The 18,179-nt window shown below is 45.0% G+C and overlaps 1 protein-coding gene across 1 annotated transcript in view; it reads right to left on the reverse strand.

The window, feature by feature from the left end:
• Positions 1-18,179, reverse strand: part of plcg1 (phospholipase C, gamma 1) — a 30,843-nt gene that overhangs the window by 7,956 nt on the left and 4,708 nt on the right. The window contains exons 3-24 of the mRNA XM_061257773.1: positions 12,388-12,540; positions 11,986-12,079; positions 11,784-11,831; positions 10,609-10,693; positions 9,302-9,385; positions 8,508-8,530; positions 8,328-8,400; positions 7,920-8,021; positions 6,432-6,550; positions 6,055-6,140; positions 5,640-5,760; positions 4,832-5,000; positions 4,495-4,617; positions 4,228-4,329; positions 3,874-4,061; positions 3,069-3,269; positions 2,607-2,726; positions 1,925-2,105; positions 1,370-1,447; positions 1,058-1,161; positions 739-832; positions 391-460 (exon numbers count right to left, since the gene is read on the reverse strand). Of these exons, the coding sequence (XP_061113757.1) occupies positions 391-460; positions 739-832; positions 1,058-1,161; positions 1,370-1,447; positions 1,925-2,105; positions 2,607-2,726; positions 3,069-3,269; positions 3,874-4,061; positions 4,228-4,329; positions 4,495-4,617; positions 4,832-5,000; positions 5,640-5,760; positions 6,055-6,140; positions 6,432-6,550; positions 7,920-8,021; positions 8,328-8,400; positions 8,508-8,530; positions 9,302-9,385; positions 10,609-10,693; positions 11,784-11,831; positions 11,986-12,079; positions 12,388-12,540 (2,418 nt within the window). The remainder of the gene's footprint in view (positions 1-390; positions 461-738; positions 833-1,057; positions 1,162-1,369; positions 1,448-1,924; positions 2,106-2,606; positions 2,727-3,068; positions 3,270-3,873; positions 4,062-4,227; positions 4,330-4,494; positions 4,618-4,831; positions 5,001-5,639; positions 5,761-6,054; positions 6,141-6,431; positions 6,551-7,919; positions 8,022-8,327; positions 8,401-8,507; positions 8,531-9,301; positions 9,386-10,608; positions 10,694-11,783; positions 11,832-11,985; positions 12,080-12,387; positions 12,541-18,179) is intronic.

The following is an 18,179-nucleotide window of genomic DNA, read 5'->3' on the forward strand; positions in this document are numbered from 1 at the left end:
AAACCCAGTTAGGAAGCCTGGCCATCAAAGCCATTACTGCTGGCATTTACAGAGAGCACTTTCAGCTGATATAGCAGAATAAAAAAATGTTTGTGACAAAGACATGCCTTTGTCGGCATTGCATTGAGAACACTACAGAGTAAGAGGAGAGCCGATAATTCTCAAACATGCTACCTTTCCCTCCTCTCCCAATGAGACCTTAAGTAAATATTAGGCAGGCTCATAGTGTGAGTAAATGAAGACATCACGTGCACATTTAGCTGTTAGTTTATTGAATATTTAGAGCATGTCAATGCAGATTAGAGCAAACAGTAGAGACTTCTACAGAGGGGCCCGGGGCAAGGTGAACTGTCCCCTGTGCTGCAGTGGGGGAGGGGGGGCACCACTCACCGATCTGACAGGAAGACACGTCCACACTTCCTCTGAGGAGATCTCCCAGAGGGCTGTTCTCTGTCAGTGGCTGTGTTTGAACAGATGGGGGGGGGGGTTGTTAGCACAGTACAGGCTCATTCTGCAGTCCCTACCTCAGTGGCCCACAACAAAGCAGCTCCCTTACCACTTACCACTCGAGGCCCCTTTCACAGTCAATACAGCCTGAGCGTGTGTGGGTCAGCTACGGCATGTGACTGACAGCGCTTTTAACACCACTAAGCCTGGTATGTAAAATCTTTACATGCAGGCAAAGTGCTATAGCAAAACTTCACATATGCATTGTGAACGAGCGGGAGAGAAGCGTACAGATCTGTCCGGTTCCACAACGGTGGGGCTGATCTCCTCCACATAGTTGGCTGGAAACCAGAGCTGCTTCTTCCCGCCACAGTCTCCCTTCCACCTGGTGAGAGAGCAAAGGATTAAACTTTCTGTTCTCTGGACACCTAAACGCATAGCAAACCCCATAATCCGCACCGAAACCACCTTTATTTTCTCCTCCTGTTATAAAGGTTCTATGATAAATGGAAAGGAAACCTGACATTTGCCGCGCGGTTTTGAATGATGGGCGTGTGGCGCACGACTAGATCGCACTACCCCACTTCCTGCCCCAGTTGGCGTCACTCACCAGCCCCCTTCCTGTTTTTCCACGTTCTGGATGAGAGCGTTCTTGCTGAAGGAGAGCTCATCATCACGCTGAGCCTTGTACTCATACAGGGCTTTCACAGTGCACTGTGGGAGGGGGAGGCAGAGGCGTTAGCACAGCAACACAAACAGAAGAGGGAGGGGGGCGCAGACCCACACGTGAACATGTGTGCGTGCATTTCGTAGCCATGTGCTACTGCAGGCAGTGACAAAGTAATGTTTGCAACCACTGTGGGTGTAGGTGGTAGAAATCGTAACAGATACACAACCGCCTCAGCTGCTCTGGAACACGCACCTTAAATGTGGGCATTTGATTGGCCTCTACATAGAATCCAGGATTGCGTCCCTCGTACAAAGACCCATAGTCTGGTTCCTGTGGGGGGAGAAAAAGATGAACAATAATCAATCTGTTCTTTAAGACCCAGTCCTATCAGGGAAATGCATCGGGGGCAATACACAAAATAGTACTAAGAGGTGATGATGAAATTACTTCACTACATCATTCCCTACTCAATCTGGCTGAAAAAGGGAATGCTTGTAGACAGAGCGGCATCGCCGACAGGACAGTCATGAGAAGGGCTATGGTGGCAGCGGCTGGCACAAGCGTATGAGCAGCTTGGGCCTTCAGTAGAGCTGGTTACAGGAGGAACTGAAATAAAGGGCAGGTCCAATAGGCACTTTTACAATAGAGCCAATGGGAAAGCGAGATCATAAGGACACAGAGAATGGACCAGTTAAACTCATAGGAGGCTGAACTGTACAGTGTGGGGTGGCATTGTTTAGACTGGTTTGGGTGTGGTTATTGAAGCTGGGATAAAGGAGTGCCTGGACAGTGTGTGCTGGGGCTCACCGCCGTGCCGATTTTCTCCAGGGTCTCCTCATTGATGGGGTAGCGCAGCTTCATTTTCCTGTACAAGGGGTGCTTCTCATAGTAGCTGATGAGGTCCACCAGGCTGTCAAACTCAGAGGTCCCCAAAACCACTGTCTGACCCTCCTGCTGAACACGGCAGTGCTTGATCTTGCCCTCTGCTCTGATTGGTCAAAAGGGAACAAATTCTCAAGTGACAAGTTCTCAAATCAGAAAAACAGACACACACAACATTATCTATCAGTACTGACAGAGGACACACAGCATTCTTTATCAGTACTGTAAGATCACTAGACAAGTACAAAGAACAGCCATTGGCCCCATTCTATTCCAGTAATAACTGAGTTTAGGAGATATTAACCACATTCTCGGTTTGAACAGAAAGGAAATGGGTCACATCCTCCTGCAGTACATACTGAGAAACGGAGGCAAAACTCGCTAACAATACTAAACAGGGAGAATAGTTACAGCTCAGAATTACTTTCAGGAGCAAGCACAGCAGACTAAATGTTTTTGCAATTCTAAATACTTGTATAAGAAATAACCATACTAAGAATTAAAGTATGATGAAAGGAATAGCACTATTAAGAATGACTTGAAGAATATTTATTTTCAAGATGTTAAAAACAGAGGAGCAGTGGAGTCAGAGAGGGTTTAGGGTTACCTAAAGGAGATGGCAAAGGAGTTGGGCTCCGTCCTCTTCCTCACAAGGAAGGCCCCGTCTCGAGGAACCCTCATTAGCATGTTCTCTGCCTGGCTCCTCGTCAGGTTTGCATGATACCACCTTACAGGATTGCACAGACACATGATATTCCATCACTGGTGCAGGAGAGACAGCATTATTGTTGGAAGATAAATAAGGGCAGTTTTGCATTATTCTAGAAGAAACTAGGACAAAGAGAAAGGGGAGAGAGAGAGAGAGGGAGAGGGGGAGAGGGGGAGAGGGGGAGAGGGGGAGAGGGGGAGAGGGGGAGAGGGGGAGAGGGGGAGAGGGGGAGAGGGGGAGAGAGGGAGAGAGGGAGAGAGGGAGAGGGAGAGGGAGAGGGAGAGGGAGAGGGAGAGGGAGAGGGAGAGGGAGAGGGAGAGAGAGAGAGAGAGAGAGAGACGGTGTAGTGGGGAGACTCACTCCTTGCTCTCGTGGGCATTTGTCTGGGGGACAGGTTCTGTGAGCTTCATCTCAAACTCATTGCAGCGCAGAGCCACTTGCTGGTAGTGCGTGATGAGGGCGAACAGCGTGTCAAACACCAGGTTGTCCGTCAGGTAGAACTTGGGGCTGCCGGCCTCCTGGCGGGAATGGATGCGGCAGTGCTGGACCCTTCCGGAGCGCCTGGAGGTCAGGGTTTGGGAAAGGGCCTCCATGAGGTCAGCATGGGTCAACTGTGCTCATACAGTCATTGTAGCAGCAAACTGTCAATGAGAACATCCACCCAGAGGAGGAACGCCCAGGGGGCAGAAAGTTCTACCAAGGGTTTCTTCCACCCATGAACTCAGTCAGCTCATCATGAATATTCATAAACCGTAATAATTCAAACTGAAACCCCTTACCAATGCAGGTGCTGACCAGGTTACTACAAATCATTTTTTGAGACCAGTGTACAATTACATAATATCAACCTGGAACAAGTAGTTTGCTAAGCAAATACAATTTTGCTAATTGAACAGGACCTATCATTAATTGCAGTTAAAATCTGCTGTGAAATTGTAACTGCAATGAGAAGCAACAAACAGGCATAACCCTCCACTGTTAGCCCAGAACCTGAGAATGAAAAACCAGCACAGACCATGACAACCATATATTTAATCAATGGCTGATCTACAGTTGTGATCGATGCTATAAAATGTACATAATCCAGTGCGGCTGGCTCACAACAGCCTTAATTTATAGGTCTCAGAGAACATGGACGCTGAGATGGCAGACGTGTCATCACTACCAGAAGGACAGGGTGTAGTCTCCCACGAAGGTCTCGCTCTCCCGCACCAGGAAGGATCCATCGGGAGCGCCAGTCTCCAGGCAGTATTCAGTCAGCAGCCGCTCGGCGATCTGCCTCCCATCCCGGCCCGCACCCAGCTTCCCGTGAAACCACTTCTCTGTCACGTGCTGGTCCATGCCATTGGACACCTGGGACAGACAGAGCAGCTGTGGTGAGACGCCTCGGGCATGACGCAGGTCATATTCATTCAGAGTTACTCAGACAGGTGAGTGCCCTGTATCCATTTACCCACGACATCACCGCCATTAATGCTACAGCACAAAAACAGCGGATTGTCAGATTGGTCTTCCTCACCTCTCTATGCTCCTCTTCGTCATCGTTCCCTTGATTGTTTGACGTCTCCTCAGAGTAGTAGATCTTGCTGCTCGTCAAGACGAAGAAGTGAGGATACCACTCCTGAAAAAGGGAGGACGTGTCAACCACGCCACCAGCAGAGAGGATGTCCAGGAAAAGAGGATACAGCCATTCACAGTACATCATCTCCAAACCATATTATGTAATGTCATTAATTTCAGTGTTTGAGGAGGTTTAATGATCAGCAATGTGACCAGTGGTCCTCACATGGTTAATGGGGTCCTCCAGGTAGAGAATGCCATTCTTGATTGAGTTGCTTATGTCATTCTCTGAATATGGTGTAGAGGTGGAGACTTCTTCATATGCACTTCCCTCTGCCAGCTTCTTGTGCTGCACACAAGGATGAAAGAAGATAAATTAGATAAGACTACAAAACACTTCAACATAATAATCTTCTCAATGGTTCATGCCAAAATGTATGCCCCCCTTTTCAGCGGCAGCAGGTTTGAGAACAGAAAAACAGTCTGATGCACACAAAACATAATAGGATTTCAACCCCATATCAGCCAATATGCTGATATGAAAAGTGCTCTCAGAGGCTCACCTTGATGAGGATCTTCTTCTTCAGCTGATTGGGAGAGGGGAGCCCATCAGCTGAAATGTCCACAGCCTTGGTTAGCAGCATGTCTCCAAACACCTTCTTAAAGAAGGTTGCCATGTTCCGCTGCTGGACAATACTACAGTGGTCCTCAATGGAGAGGATGACAGGATACCTAAACAAGGACACATGGGGGTTGGGTCAGACAAACTTCACATTCCCCTGCTAATATTTGCCTTACCAATGTCAAACTTGTAGGGATGATTTGAATTGGGCCACACAGAAACTAAATGTTTAGGAATACTCCAAACAGCATGCCTTTAGTAAACATTTTCTGTGGTGTTCACTCTTTCCTGCACAGTGGCTGTTTTTTTAACTGAACAATTAACAACTCTCCCCAGAGGCAAGAGTGAATATAAGCTCTTAATGGCCATCTTTGTGTTTGTCCACAACTGAAATGCATGCACACAATTTCCAACAGAATGTGCCTTGATCCTGTCTAGGGCTACAAAATGTACACATACCAGTCGACATTTTGAAATCTGGAGCTAGCCACCATTTATATACCCATCAGCAAGGTACATGGATATTTTCTGAAACAGTTCTGCAAAGTGCAGCATGGCATCTACTGGAATGCACTCCAATGCAAAAAGCAGTTGACGCCATTTTCCTGTCTTTGTGTTGAGGACCTGGACACAAACAGGATGGGAGCTGGGTGATAGGTTTGAGCAGTGCCCACATGCAGGTTCATGCTGGAGGGAGGGACAGGATCAGGACAAATGCAGCACGAGAGAACAACCCCATGCAGACTCACTCGGATGTTATGAAGGCGTGTTCCTTTATGGTAGTCAGGACGTCGTAGAACTTTATCTTGGTGGTGAGGGTGTGTCCGTGATAAATCACTGGCATTCCGTCAGGCCCATCCCAGCAGTCCACTGAAAGAAAGACACACACACACCTCAGAAAGCTCATTTCTCATGGGCAGACCCAGAAAAACTATATCATTTTGTTGGAAAACAAGCTGATCATAATGTTCCATTTGTATTCATTTTGGAGATGTGCATTGTCTGACAAATGTTACGGATTGCTGGTCTGTAGCAGATTTGGACAGCAAATTGGTTGAAGTGGGCTGAGTGGAAGAGGAGCCACGAGGTGTCGTGAGATCTGACTGACAGGTGGGCAGGGTATGCGTGTGTGTAAGTGAAGGCGTACTGGGAAGGGCCACTCACATTCTATGCAGCGGCAACCCATCCTCAGACAGCGAGAGTACGCCTCCAGAGAAGACTCGCTGGAAAACTGGTCACCTGTCAGGTAGCTAAAAATAGAAAAGCCTTTCAGAGTTCAGGGCTATTATGACATACTTGACAGACACTGCCCCTTTCAGAATACAATGTACACATGCACCATTTCACTGCAATGTTATACACAAGAAAGTACACTGGTATTTTCCTATCGATCTTGAAAATCTATAACATTCCACTTCTCATAACAAGTGACTAACCAGTTAATATATTTCTATTGGAATTAAATGAATCATAATTTTAAACCGGAAAAAAATGAGCAGACACAGAAGACTTTCAGGGTTGCCGTCCCCTGATCTCCTTACGTGTTGTGGGAGGAGGAAATCCAATAGTGCGACAAAGGATTGTTCATGTCCTCAGGGCACACCTGGTCCAGCTTCCAGTCCCAGATGGTGTTTTCTTTGGAGAACAAGTAGGTAAGGAACTGTGGAGAGAAAGGGGGTCGGGGGACACACTTTAAGGGTTGCGCAGAGAGGGAAAAGGTCTAGGGATTGTGGGTCAGCATTGGCAACTATTGCGTTTTTGGGACAATATCTCTGGTGACTGGTGGACATGATAAACTGGGTGAAACTAGCAAAGGGTAAAACTCACAAACACTTCTTCACTCATTAACCATCTTCATAAATGCCTCTCCGCATAAACACACTTTCTGCATTTGCGCTGTGCATGAAAGACCTGCCATGACTCAGGTGGTTGAGCTAGATTGGAGGATCCCATTGCAGCTACTTTGCCACATGAACATAAAGCCATGGCACCATCATTACCTTGAGGGACAGAGTGGGAGGGAGGGACACTTCAGCCTCCAGGGCCGCTGAGTCATAGCCAATCTACCTCTGTACTTTATGGCTTGCTTTTGATAAACAACCTTTACGCTTTTCACAAATGGTTTTCAACAAATCCAGAGTCCTTTTAATAGCAGATTTACCGGTCTTTGTGCCACTAAATTGAGCCTACAGCGCCAATATCAGGAGATCAAATCTAAAACAGCTGTGGCTCACAGCAAACAACTGAATTCAGGTCAGCTCTGAAAGTCCCAAAACCAGAAGTTGTACATGCATGCCTGGGAGAGGGCAGAATCAAAGCGTCTTTTTTATAAAAGACCCTTTGACAACCTCCAGTGAATCAGAGCTGGAATTAGTGATGATCTGGCCTCATTCCATCATTTAATACACAGGCAGCACATTAAAGCCCCAGAAATACGCTCAAATTTACTGAGTGATGTATTCCAGATCACTTTTTTCAGTGTTCAATGAGCTAAATCTAGCCCAGAGCCCAAAGTCAAACTGCCACCTTAATGATGGTGCCACCTCTTTCCAGTTCAATACATTTCTTCACAAGTTTAGTTTACCATCAATTTACTATGATGGCTAACAAATCTGTCGCAGGAAACTACTGGGCTGAATTCATATCACTGATGATAAAGGTGTTTTTCAGCTTCTAGTATATTCTTCAGTGCACAGTCACTGTTTGTTTTGTTCAGTTATTTCTAAAAATGAACCATTTTTTCCACATTTTTGTGTACAGACATGCTGACCACACTGCCCTGAATTATGGACCATCAAGCATTCAGGAAAATACAGCACATTCCTTCCACTGGAAATTACACAATCAAAAATGACAAACCTTCAACCGCTGTGAAGGAGGGTCACTTGTAGAAAAATGTAATATCCACAGTCATTACAGACCTCGACTGAGAAGTCTTGAAACCACCAGAGTTAGTGTGATAGCTGAAGTGAAGATGAAAGCTTGGTGTCCTCCTCACATTCCTCATTGTGCCTGTAGGGAGAACTCACCTCCTCTGGGTAGAAGAAAGGCTGCTCGATCTCCCTCAGTGGATCCTTCAGGTACTTAAACATGTACTCCTGCACCTGGTTATTGTCTGTGGCCCACAGCTCCTGCACACACACACATACTTCAGAGAACAAGAACCAGGCACACTGAGCCCCCCGTTCACTTCCCAGTCTCCAGGGGCATCCATCACTCCCTTCCTGACATTCAATACCATTGTAAGGCCTCCATCTTATGCTCCAAACTCCTGGGGGAACTGCACAACCAATGCCCTTCCTGAACCATTGATAATGATACATAGATAATGTCAAAAAGTAAAGACTAAAAAGGATTCAGAACCATACTCCTAACACCACTGGGCGTGCCACTCAATGCGGAACACGATGAGTAGGTCAGCTGGTAATGCTCCTCACCTTCTGATACTCCATTAGAAAGCTCTGGAAGTCCTCCAGTGTGACTCTGGCTTGGTCAGGTCTCTCTGTGAACCTGCAGGATACAGCAGGGCAGGGCTACGTTATTACACAGCTCCACAGCAAGACAGTGGTAAAGGACACAAAAGATTCTGGAAATATTTGATCAAAGTAATGACTTGCCTCTGTAGGAAAGGAATTTCCATCTGGAAAAGAAACATGGGGAAAGATAATTTGCCTGGTATACTATATACACATAATTATGCTTTATGCCAAGCTTCAGCATTAACATTGCTTTCATAATCACAAGGAGGATGCAAGATGCAAAACTTAGTTCCTGAAGTGGAGAAGTAGTCTCATAGCCCATATAATTGCACAGCAATAGTAAGGAATGTGCTCTCCAGATTACCATATTAATAAATAATGAAAGCCCTTCCAAGATTTTGCATTCACTGTAAATATTTCACATTTCTTTACACTCAAAAGGAACCAACAACACATCCACAGTGACAAACTCCAATGAAAAAGCAACAGTGATACTTTCCAAAACACAATAAAGCAGTCATATCAGAAATGAGACAGCTGCAAGCACGCAAACAAGAACGTGTTTCGGTTCACCCTCAGCCGCAGAGCAGCCAGAGGCCTAATGGCTTTTACCAGAAAAATCTGTCGGGAGCTAAACTGGGAGGTATTGATTTGGAAGCCATTAGAGAGCAAACGCACGTGGCTGATGCAGATGGGATAAAGACATTCTGCTGATGGGGGAAAGGGCGGCTCGGGGAACGGAAAATCATGGCAGACAATTATGATCAAACAGGTGTGCGCACAGGGCGTTTGATGACATGGCATGGCCGAAGATGGGGAGAGTTCAGGCCATGCATCCTTCAACACCCAACTTCTGAAGAACCCCTATAGTTGTTTCACAAGCATTTGTTGGATCCCCAGTCTCCTGCTCCCTCCATCACACGCATACTCACAGACTTCTGGGCGTCGAACATCAGGCTGCGATACAGCTGGGCAAACTGGCTGTAGGTAACGTCCCCGTTCCTCAGCTCCACATCCTGAAAGCAGGAGGAGAGATGATTGATCTGAAATAAAACCTACAGGCGTACATGCTTTGAGAACTAATAAGGTTACAAAATGCTGGAATAAGGCAAACCTCTACTTTTCTACTCCGCTTTTCATTGACTGCTTTTCAGGTGTTGTATTACAAGTTCAATAAAGTTTACGCTCGTTCACGTTCTGGCAGCACTAGTGGAACTGCCCTTCCCAACAACCCTACAGGTCAGCTGTCAAACACAATATGGCAAAATGATTGCATACTTCAGGTGCGTGTGAACAGATGAGGTTACCCCCAACACACATGGTCCCTGCTATGCATTCAATTGCACCATGTTCAGAGCCCACAGCTGCAGCCTAGCCCATTCAGCCTGCACCTCCATCTATGCCAACACAACTATTTATCTGGGACTGCGTCCACAAAGCATTGTTCATTATGACTCAAGTATAAAGAGTGTTATCAGAGCAATAGTCTCCTTCTCCCCAGGTTCCTTGCGGTAATGGAATAGGAAGAGGTCAAAATGTTTATATACAGGATGCAATTGGCATGATGCATGGACGAGCAATAAAGCAATAAAGATGCCAACCCAAATATTAAATTCGCAATTAGTAAGAATGTGTGGGAGTTAACCATTTCATCGTCACAGCACAGCAAAAACAACTCCGCATCCATCACTGAAGATGAAATATTCCAATTGAATCCATTTCATGAAAAGCTAGAAATGGACATGGCCAATGATGTTATGTCCTTGAACAGAGCTCTTTGGCAATATGCACAAGCAAATACTGCACCAGAAGGTGCTATAGTAAAGAACTAGAAGACAGAAGGAACATAGGACAAAGGAAGTGACCACCTGGTTACCACAGAAAATCTGAGCCAGTACACAGTAAGCATTGAGGTAGAGTAGAATCAGCAATAATGCAAATGCAATGTGTTTGTTGATATCCTGAGGAAGCAAGGAAGCTTCACTTCCGAAAGTGCTCCACATCCTTTCAGAGCAGCATCACGCTTTTCCCTCACCGGTCCAGAGTACACAAATCAAATCCACGCTGATACACAAATATACCGCTGCCACTGCTGACACAGGTGATCAAGCAGTTTGCACACAACCATTCTTATATTAATGCATCAACATTCACATCCTCATCCTGATCTAGATCCAAAGGGCACGCAAGTGGGAGCAGGGGAAAGGCAGGGGGAATCTTATAAAGCCGAGCGTGTTACCGGAAACTTCTCGCGCAGGAATTTCATGTTGGGGACTCTGTAGTTGACCTGACCCAGCATGCTTTTCAGATCCTTGCAGGAAATCCTAAAATAAAGCAGAGACAAACACAGGTATTAAAATAAAATCCAGAGGGTTGAGCACTGGACGACTGCCATGTTATGACACTGGCGCAGGACAATCACGAGGAAGCTGCTAGAGAACAGAATACAAACGCTTTCCGTTAAGCTAACGTATCCACCTTAATTCATGCATGGTGGAAGAGACCATTGCGTATGCGGTTGTATAACAATGGCTGCGAGCTCTGGAGTGCTAAGGAGACCGGCCTGGCCTATCCTCTCTCCCCTAGAACTGAGGGCATGTTCTCAGGTTGCCATGATGACTGCTGACCTGAACTGAGGTCAGGATAAGCCACTGTCCTGAAAGGAGTAATGGCCGGAACTAGGACCAGCCCTGTCATACCTCTCACCGAACACAGTTTCCACTCATAACATGACATTAATGGCAGCAATAGTGCACTGAAATTACAGATTAATATATTCGATTCAAGATATGTAGTTAATGAGGCATTATAAACCAAAGCATTAATAATAGTAGTAGTATGTGCTTTAGTATGGAAATCATATTACCACCTCAAACAGGATATATATTTTATTGAAAAATAAATTGCCAAATAAATGTGCAGGCTTATTGAATGTTTCCATGGTTGAAAGACAAACAAATGCATTAGAAACTCTGACAAACATGCCATGAACAGGCCATCACAAAAGACTGCATAGGTGCATTACTTGGCATGTCAGCTAGAAAAACCATCAGAAACAATACCAACAGCAGGATCAATTGAGAACACTGCAACCCATGCCTACTGTAAAATGTCATTACCAACCACACCTATATCAGATTAAGAGATGAGACTAAATGCCTGAAGATATCAAATGTCACAGAGGAATCTGGAGCCTGCTTCAGGAAAAGGGGAATTGGAGATTAACAATGTTTCTTCTGACCCCAAGAATGCAGCAGGAATGCCAACACCACTCATACTAACCATGACATCAGCATGAAGCATCAGCCTAATTTCTTGAACATTATTGCTTTAGAGAAATATTAATTCTCTTAATTTTGGTCAGGTGTTTAAATACTTTCTTTCCTCCCAATGATTTCTGAAAACAGAACTTACTTGTCTTCTCTGTTGCGATCAACTGCATAGAATTGCTTCCGTAACCACCTAAATGTAGCAAAGAGAAATAGAAAGAGAAAGTGCAATTACTTTCCTGAATCTTTCCATGGTATAATTCAATAAGTTAAGAGAATTACAGGACATCTCTTATACATGGCCCAGACACACATGCTGAACCTGACTTTTGTCGATGAAGACTGACCTCTCGACCTGCAGCGGGGTAGAGGACTGGAGTGTGTCTGTTACCAGGGAGGTCAGACCCTTCTCCCACATGGACATCTCCTCATCCGATGTGGCTGGAACACAGACAGGCAAGTCAGCAATCAGGAGCAGGGGGAAACAGACATTCAACTCTAATGCCCACTTAGGACAGGTGAAGCTTGATGATTAGCTAAAGATAAAAAACCGTGTGTGATCGTGTGACCCTGCCTGCATGAGAGCATTTCTGTGTATAGGCATATTAGTCGGTATGGGCTGTGTACATCTTAAACTGTGTCCATCTGTATGCCTGCACATGTCTGTGTGGGCAAGCTTGTCTGCCTGCCTGATACAGAAACGCATGCATGAGCTTCAGTCAGTCTGTTCCTACAGGTTGGAAGGGTACCTGCCAGGCTGAGGGCCTTGAGCCGGAACTCGGGGCCGTACAGGATGACGAAGCAGTGCGCCTGGTCAGGCCGGGCAGCGGAGTCCTCCACATAGCGCTCAATGTCCCGCGACTTCTGCCCCGACCGGATCTCCTTAATCTCCCGGATGTCGACTGGACAGGAAAAAGAGGGGGGGATGAGCAGGACGGTCAGTGCAGGGGACTCTACATCCTGGGTACAGGTACTCAAGCCCTAGCTCAGCACCTTCAGCAGGACGCTCAGCAGCACAGAGGCCATCAGTCCCCAGGCTCATCCTCACCCCCTCAGGAACAGAGAATGCACTTACACCAAATCCCACGACACAACCCAACAGCCTCCTGGAGAGAACCTTTTAGCAGGAGATAGACAGGCCTCAGCAGACCAGATATCAAATTGCAGATCTCTGATGCTGGTCTCAAAGCTAGAACACAACAAGAGTCCCAGGGGGTGGAGCTACAGTTTGCTCCCTTTGATTGGGGGGAGGGAGAGCCAGCAGGAGGACCAGTCCTGGGACACCAGCGTGCCTCACTGAGTGGTGTGCGTTACTAAACAGATCCTCTCTGAGCACGACAAAGGAGCCCTGTCTGCTGCGGAGGAGAACATGGGCGTGGACCACCCATCCCGCACAGTGCTGCCATTTAGGGTCTCCCCATGGGCACAAATGACAATCAGCATTTTGGTTTGTTTTGGGTTTTGGTTGAGTGTGCGTGTGTGTCAGCATTTGTAAGACTAGCAGTTTTGGCACTCCAGCAGTTTCGTGTAACCCAATTGACTGAGTACACAAGCTATGTTCAGGTTCCTTACAGTACCACATTCCACTCAAATGTACTTTAAAGATGAACGTAAAAACACTGCCTGAGTTAATTGAATGTCATTTGTTGCGCCTATTGGGAGTGTGAGTGGCAGGCTCGGGGTGATGTAATGCTCGAGGGCTGCAGTTTGCAGCAGTCAGCACGGAGGCGGCTGCCGCTGGATCTTCCTGCCCTAACCGCACTTCCTGTGCCGCTCCACTACCTACTTCACACCATCAAACTCAACTTTCAGAGGAACACCTCCGATCCAGACACACACACAGACACACAATTCTTTTGGGGTTCAGAAAGATGAACACGAGACAGGGGTTAAGAAGTTCAGCTTTTATTTACACCTAGATGCGTTAAACTACTTTGAACATAGCATATTTGGTATCGGACCACCAAATATTTTTAGGTGAGCAAAAGTATTGGAACAGAGAGTATTTAAGTGAATGAAAGAAAACACCGTTTGTTTCTCCACACTTTGACCTTTCTTTGGCATCAATTTGGTAGAGGTTCATGTTGGTCCCATCAGTCTATAAAACTTTGTTCCAGAACTTGTGGCTCATCTCGGTACTTTGCAAACAATCTCGCCTTTTGATTCTTACTACTGATGAGTGGTTTGCATCTTGTAGTATAGCCTCTTTATTGCTGCACTCCAAGTCTTCTTCAAACAGTTGATTGAGAATCTCCACAGAGCAGGGGTGAAGGTGTTAGTGATGTCACGGACTGATGTTTTGGAGTTTATTTTCACAGCTCTCACAATGTTTGTCAGCTGCTGTGGTTTTCCTTGACGACCAGTTCAATGTCCGTTGCTCAGTATGCTAGCGGTTGTACAAGCTATCCCCAATGACATGTTCCAAGTTGTTTAACAAATCTACATAAAAAAATACCAGGAAATAAAAGATGAAATTCGGATCCATCCTCACATGTACATCTTTCGAGCTCAAACTCAATCGTCTTCAGTGTACAGCACAAACAAAGGAATTGACCTTGCTGTTTATCAACACAAACACACATACTACATCCACACTACTGTGCTATCTTGCACCTTATTTTGTCTCACGTGTGCATTTTAAATATACAGTGGTGGGAACCCCTTCCACACCTTGATCTGCACTGGTCTTAATCTCGTAATCTTTCACACCAGGCAGCCCACTGCCACATACCAATGCTACTCCTACCCATGCTGTAAATATTATGTATAATGAGCACAAAATAATGAAAGTGAATAAAACAGAGCTGTATAAAGGATAAATATACATTCTCAACCCTAATTATTAAAGACTATGACAGCATGATTTTATGACCTACAATATTCGTTTACCTCAAATGCTCATGGTTAGTGAGACACATGCGCACACGTGCACACGCGCACACGCCAAGAGCTGTTCACTTTAGTAAAAACAAATCATTATATGGGGGGGGTGAATGGTTAAAGCTTCAGTATTTACTGAGGAGCGGGTTTGCACTCCCAGTATGGTTGGTGCATGATGCAGCAGTAAAATTGGGCTGCCGCACTGAGGGTGGGGCACAGCTGGAAGGACCGCGGCATACAAGCACCTCTGATTGTCCCGGATTGTCCCAGGACACAGACATCAGCAGTACATGGATGATTAAAAATAAACAGGGTACAATTGGCCACTAAATAGGGATAACAGGGGGGAGAGAGAGGAAAAAAATAATAATAAAAAAAATCATTATTTGCCAAAATGGACCACTTAAGATTAGTATAATTTGTAGTAGTACGGCAGTATACCGCCTGAGACCCAAATCAACAGCCATGAGGGTTGTGAGCCCCCATTTGAATATTAGTGCTCCAAGCCCTGGAACGGGGACCCATTACGCAAGTTAACTCACACTGATCTCAATAAATCAGGTTTGACTGAACAGCACACGGACTGTTCTGGATAGGATTACAGTAAAGATGTTTTATCCGTTTATGTTGTCAATTAGTTAATTCAGTGAAACAATTACATTTGGGGCTTGGGACCACAATGTCTGTAAAGCGTTTAGTGACATGACCTTTGCGAGAGGCAAAATACAAATAAAGCTGAATTGAATGGAATTAACCATGGTTATGAACACCAATTTTAGAGACAGCTACCCTACATGATCAAGAAGCCAAATTGAATAGTTGGTCACCAGAATCCTTAATTTTCCAAGTAATTTCTAATGGTTGGCATTTATATAGTGCCTTTATCCAAAGCGCTGTACAATTGATGCTTCTCATTCACCCATTCATACACACACTCACACACCGACAGCGATTGGCTGCCATGCAAGGCACCAACCAGCTCGTCAGAAGCATTTGGGGGTTAGGTGTCTTGCTCAGTGACACTTCGACACAGCTCGGGTGGGGGATTGAACCGGCAACCCTCCGACTGCCAGACGACTGCTCTTACTGCCTGAGCCATGTTGCCCCCATTTCAATACGTTTGCCTTCAGATAACTTATCGTAGATCACCTTTATGATCACACAGGCACACGACACAGGAAACCATGCTTTACATCCTGCCCTGCTCAATGATTTAAATCAAAAACAGTCCGAAAAGATTTCTGGAGGTAAATGTGTAAAACAGCTTAAAATATTTATTTCTTTTTTTTTTTTAATAATACAAATAAAAACATTTTAGAAAAGAGTCTAAGGTTTATAATCAGCTTATGATAGTGATGGATTGCAAATTATTTTTTCCCCTTTTAGGTGAGGGCTACAATTATGCAATGCTATTAAAACACACACACACACACTCATTTAAAAAAGATGTAAAGTTCAATGTGTGGTTTCCAATTGCTAATAAAATGAAAATGAGCACAAAATAAGCAAAATTCCATTCCAAATATTGAGCTCCGAGAGCACGGCAGTGAGATGCTCACTTTACTGCATTTCAGGACAAGGGAACACAACAACCACTCCCCCAATTACTCGATTCCTTACAAACCAAAAGAACCTATATCAAGACACCAGATTTGAACCTGGGCGATGTTGCAAGCAGTCTATGAACTGGTGCCCATAGCAACAAGACAACTGCTCTGGGTTTAGGTCACTAGAGGTTCCTCAGGTTTAGCATTAACAACTCCAAAAACGCACCTCGCACCAAGACGTTACCAGTCCATAATGAGCAGTACTACAGCAGTACACTAGAGGGGCAGTACTCCTGTAGTACTGTGTGGCCCACAGTACACGCAGCTTTAGGCGCAAGTATATCAGAGAAATTAAAGCACTTGATCAGCAATGCTCCTCCCATGTTTCACAAAAACATTATATTTGCCACAGGGCTAGTCCACACTGCATACATTTTCCAACTAGATCTTTGGGACACTGGCTTATCAGCAGTCCAACATCCCACCTTGCTGCAAGGAACTTTTGCTTGTCAGGTTAAACAAAGTAATACAATTAGTTAATGCATTATGCATGTCAACTGAAAATATACAGACCACCATGAACATTTCAGTTCATGAGTAGTACCACTAACCCCTAGACCTAGAACTTTAAAAAAAAAAAAGAAATACAACCTATATATTTTCCCAACATATGGGAAATGGAAAGCTGAACGCACAAGGCCATCGGTTTCCACAGCAGCACTATCGTGTCATGGTTTACAAATACTACCCCAAGCCCACATCCAAGGCAACTGCATTCACTCTGACATTTCTCTGCGTGCAAGTAACACTGCACTTTCAAAACCCACGGAACTTCTCACACAAACACTCATTGTATGCGTGCATTTTTTTCTTTACTGAAACACCACTTTCGGCAAAGATGTCACGTTCATCAACAGCTGCAAAGTAATGACGCTCTCACACACACACATCCTACATGGAAATTACGCTACGCCCGCCAGATATTTTGTGCAAAAAATGGGGCAGTAGTAGTATGAACCTTCACAAATCCCCGAGTATGCACACATTTTCCTCTTGGGGTGGGGTGAAGTAGGTGTACCTTTGAAGTATATTACTGTACATTCCTGGCTCCCAGTCAAACTAATGCACGACTGCAATGCTGTCACCCTATAAAAATCAGGGAAGTTTACAATGCAACTTCATGCAACCCTACGCAGCCCAATTCTTATAAGAAGGCAGAGCCTGTGAAAATATAACTTTACAAGTTTTGAAACATACCAAGTATGTGGCCTTTGGCTAGGCTATATTAAGCCTCATTTCCAAACTCACATTATAGCCTGTAGCCTGTTGGTTTTCACTGCAACCATAATTTGCCACCACTACTCAGCAAATTAGAGATCTCAAGCTGTTGAATGAGTGGTGCCTTGTTAGGGTTGCCCTACAGAACATTAGATCTCCAGGGGTAGGCTTGGATAGCCCTGATGACTTAGATCCATTATTCTGGAAATGCTGGGGCCTTATTCACAAATAGAAAAATAATGGGAGTGCCAGTTCTAACTTCAAGACACCTACGTTTTTGAAGAGTGAAAATTCACAAAGCATTTTAGAATTGAAATCAGCTCCAAAATCTGCAAAACGTGAGGGGTTAGTCAATATGCCCAAATTGCAAAATCCCCAAAATTTCCATTTCCAGCAGTCAACCTCATAATTGCATTAATGTTTTAGGAACATTTAATAACATTGCGTTAAGAAAGGTCTCAATTGCAAGGCTACAGTAGAGTGGACAGAAGTGGGAAGGCCAAGGTCAAGAGGTTAAACTATTTTTCAGACCAAGCATCAGAATAGGGATGAAATGAGATTTAATAACTGACTGTGGAATGGTTGTTGGTGCCAGACAAGGCAGTCTGACAAACAGCTGATCTCCTGGGAAAAGCAAAAAACATCCAGTGAGCAGCAGTTCCACGGGAAAAAATAAATAAAATAAAAAAACCACATTGTTCATGAGAGATCAGAGAAGGGTAACAGTAATGCAAATAACCACACATTACAACAGTGGTATGCAAAACAGCATCTCTGAACACACAACGGGTCAAACCTCTTAACTAGGCTACAGCAGCAGAAAACCAGGAAGTCAA

This window comes from Conger conger, chromosome 10 (assembly GCF_963514075.1).
Source record: "Conger conger chromosome 10, fConCon1.1, whole genome shotgun sequence".
NCBI classification, from domain to species: Eukaryota; Metazoa; Chordata; class Actinopteri; order Anguilliformes; family Congridae; genus Conger; species Conger conger.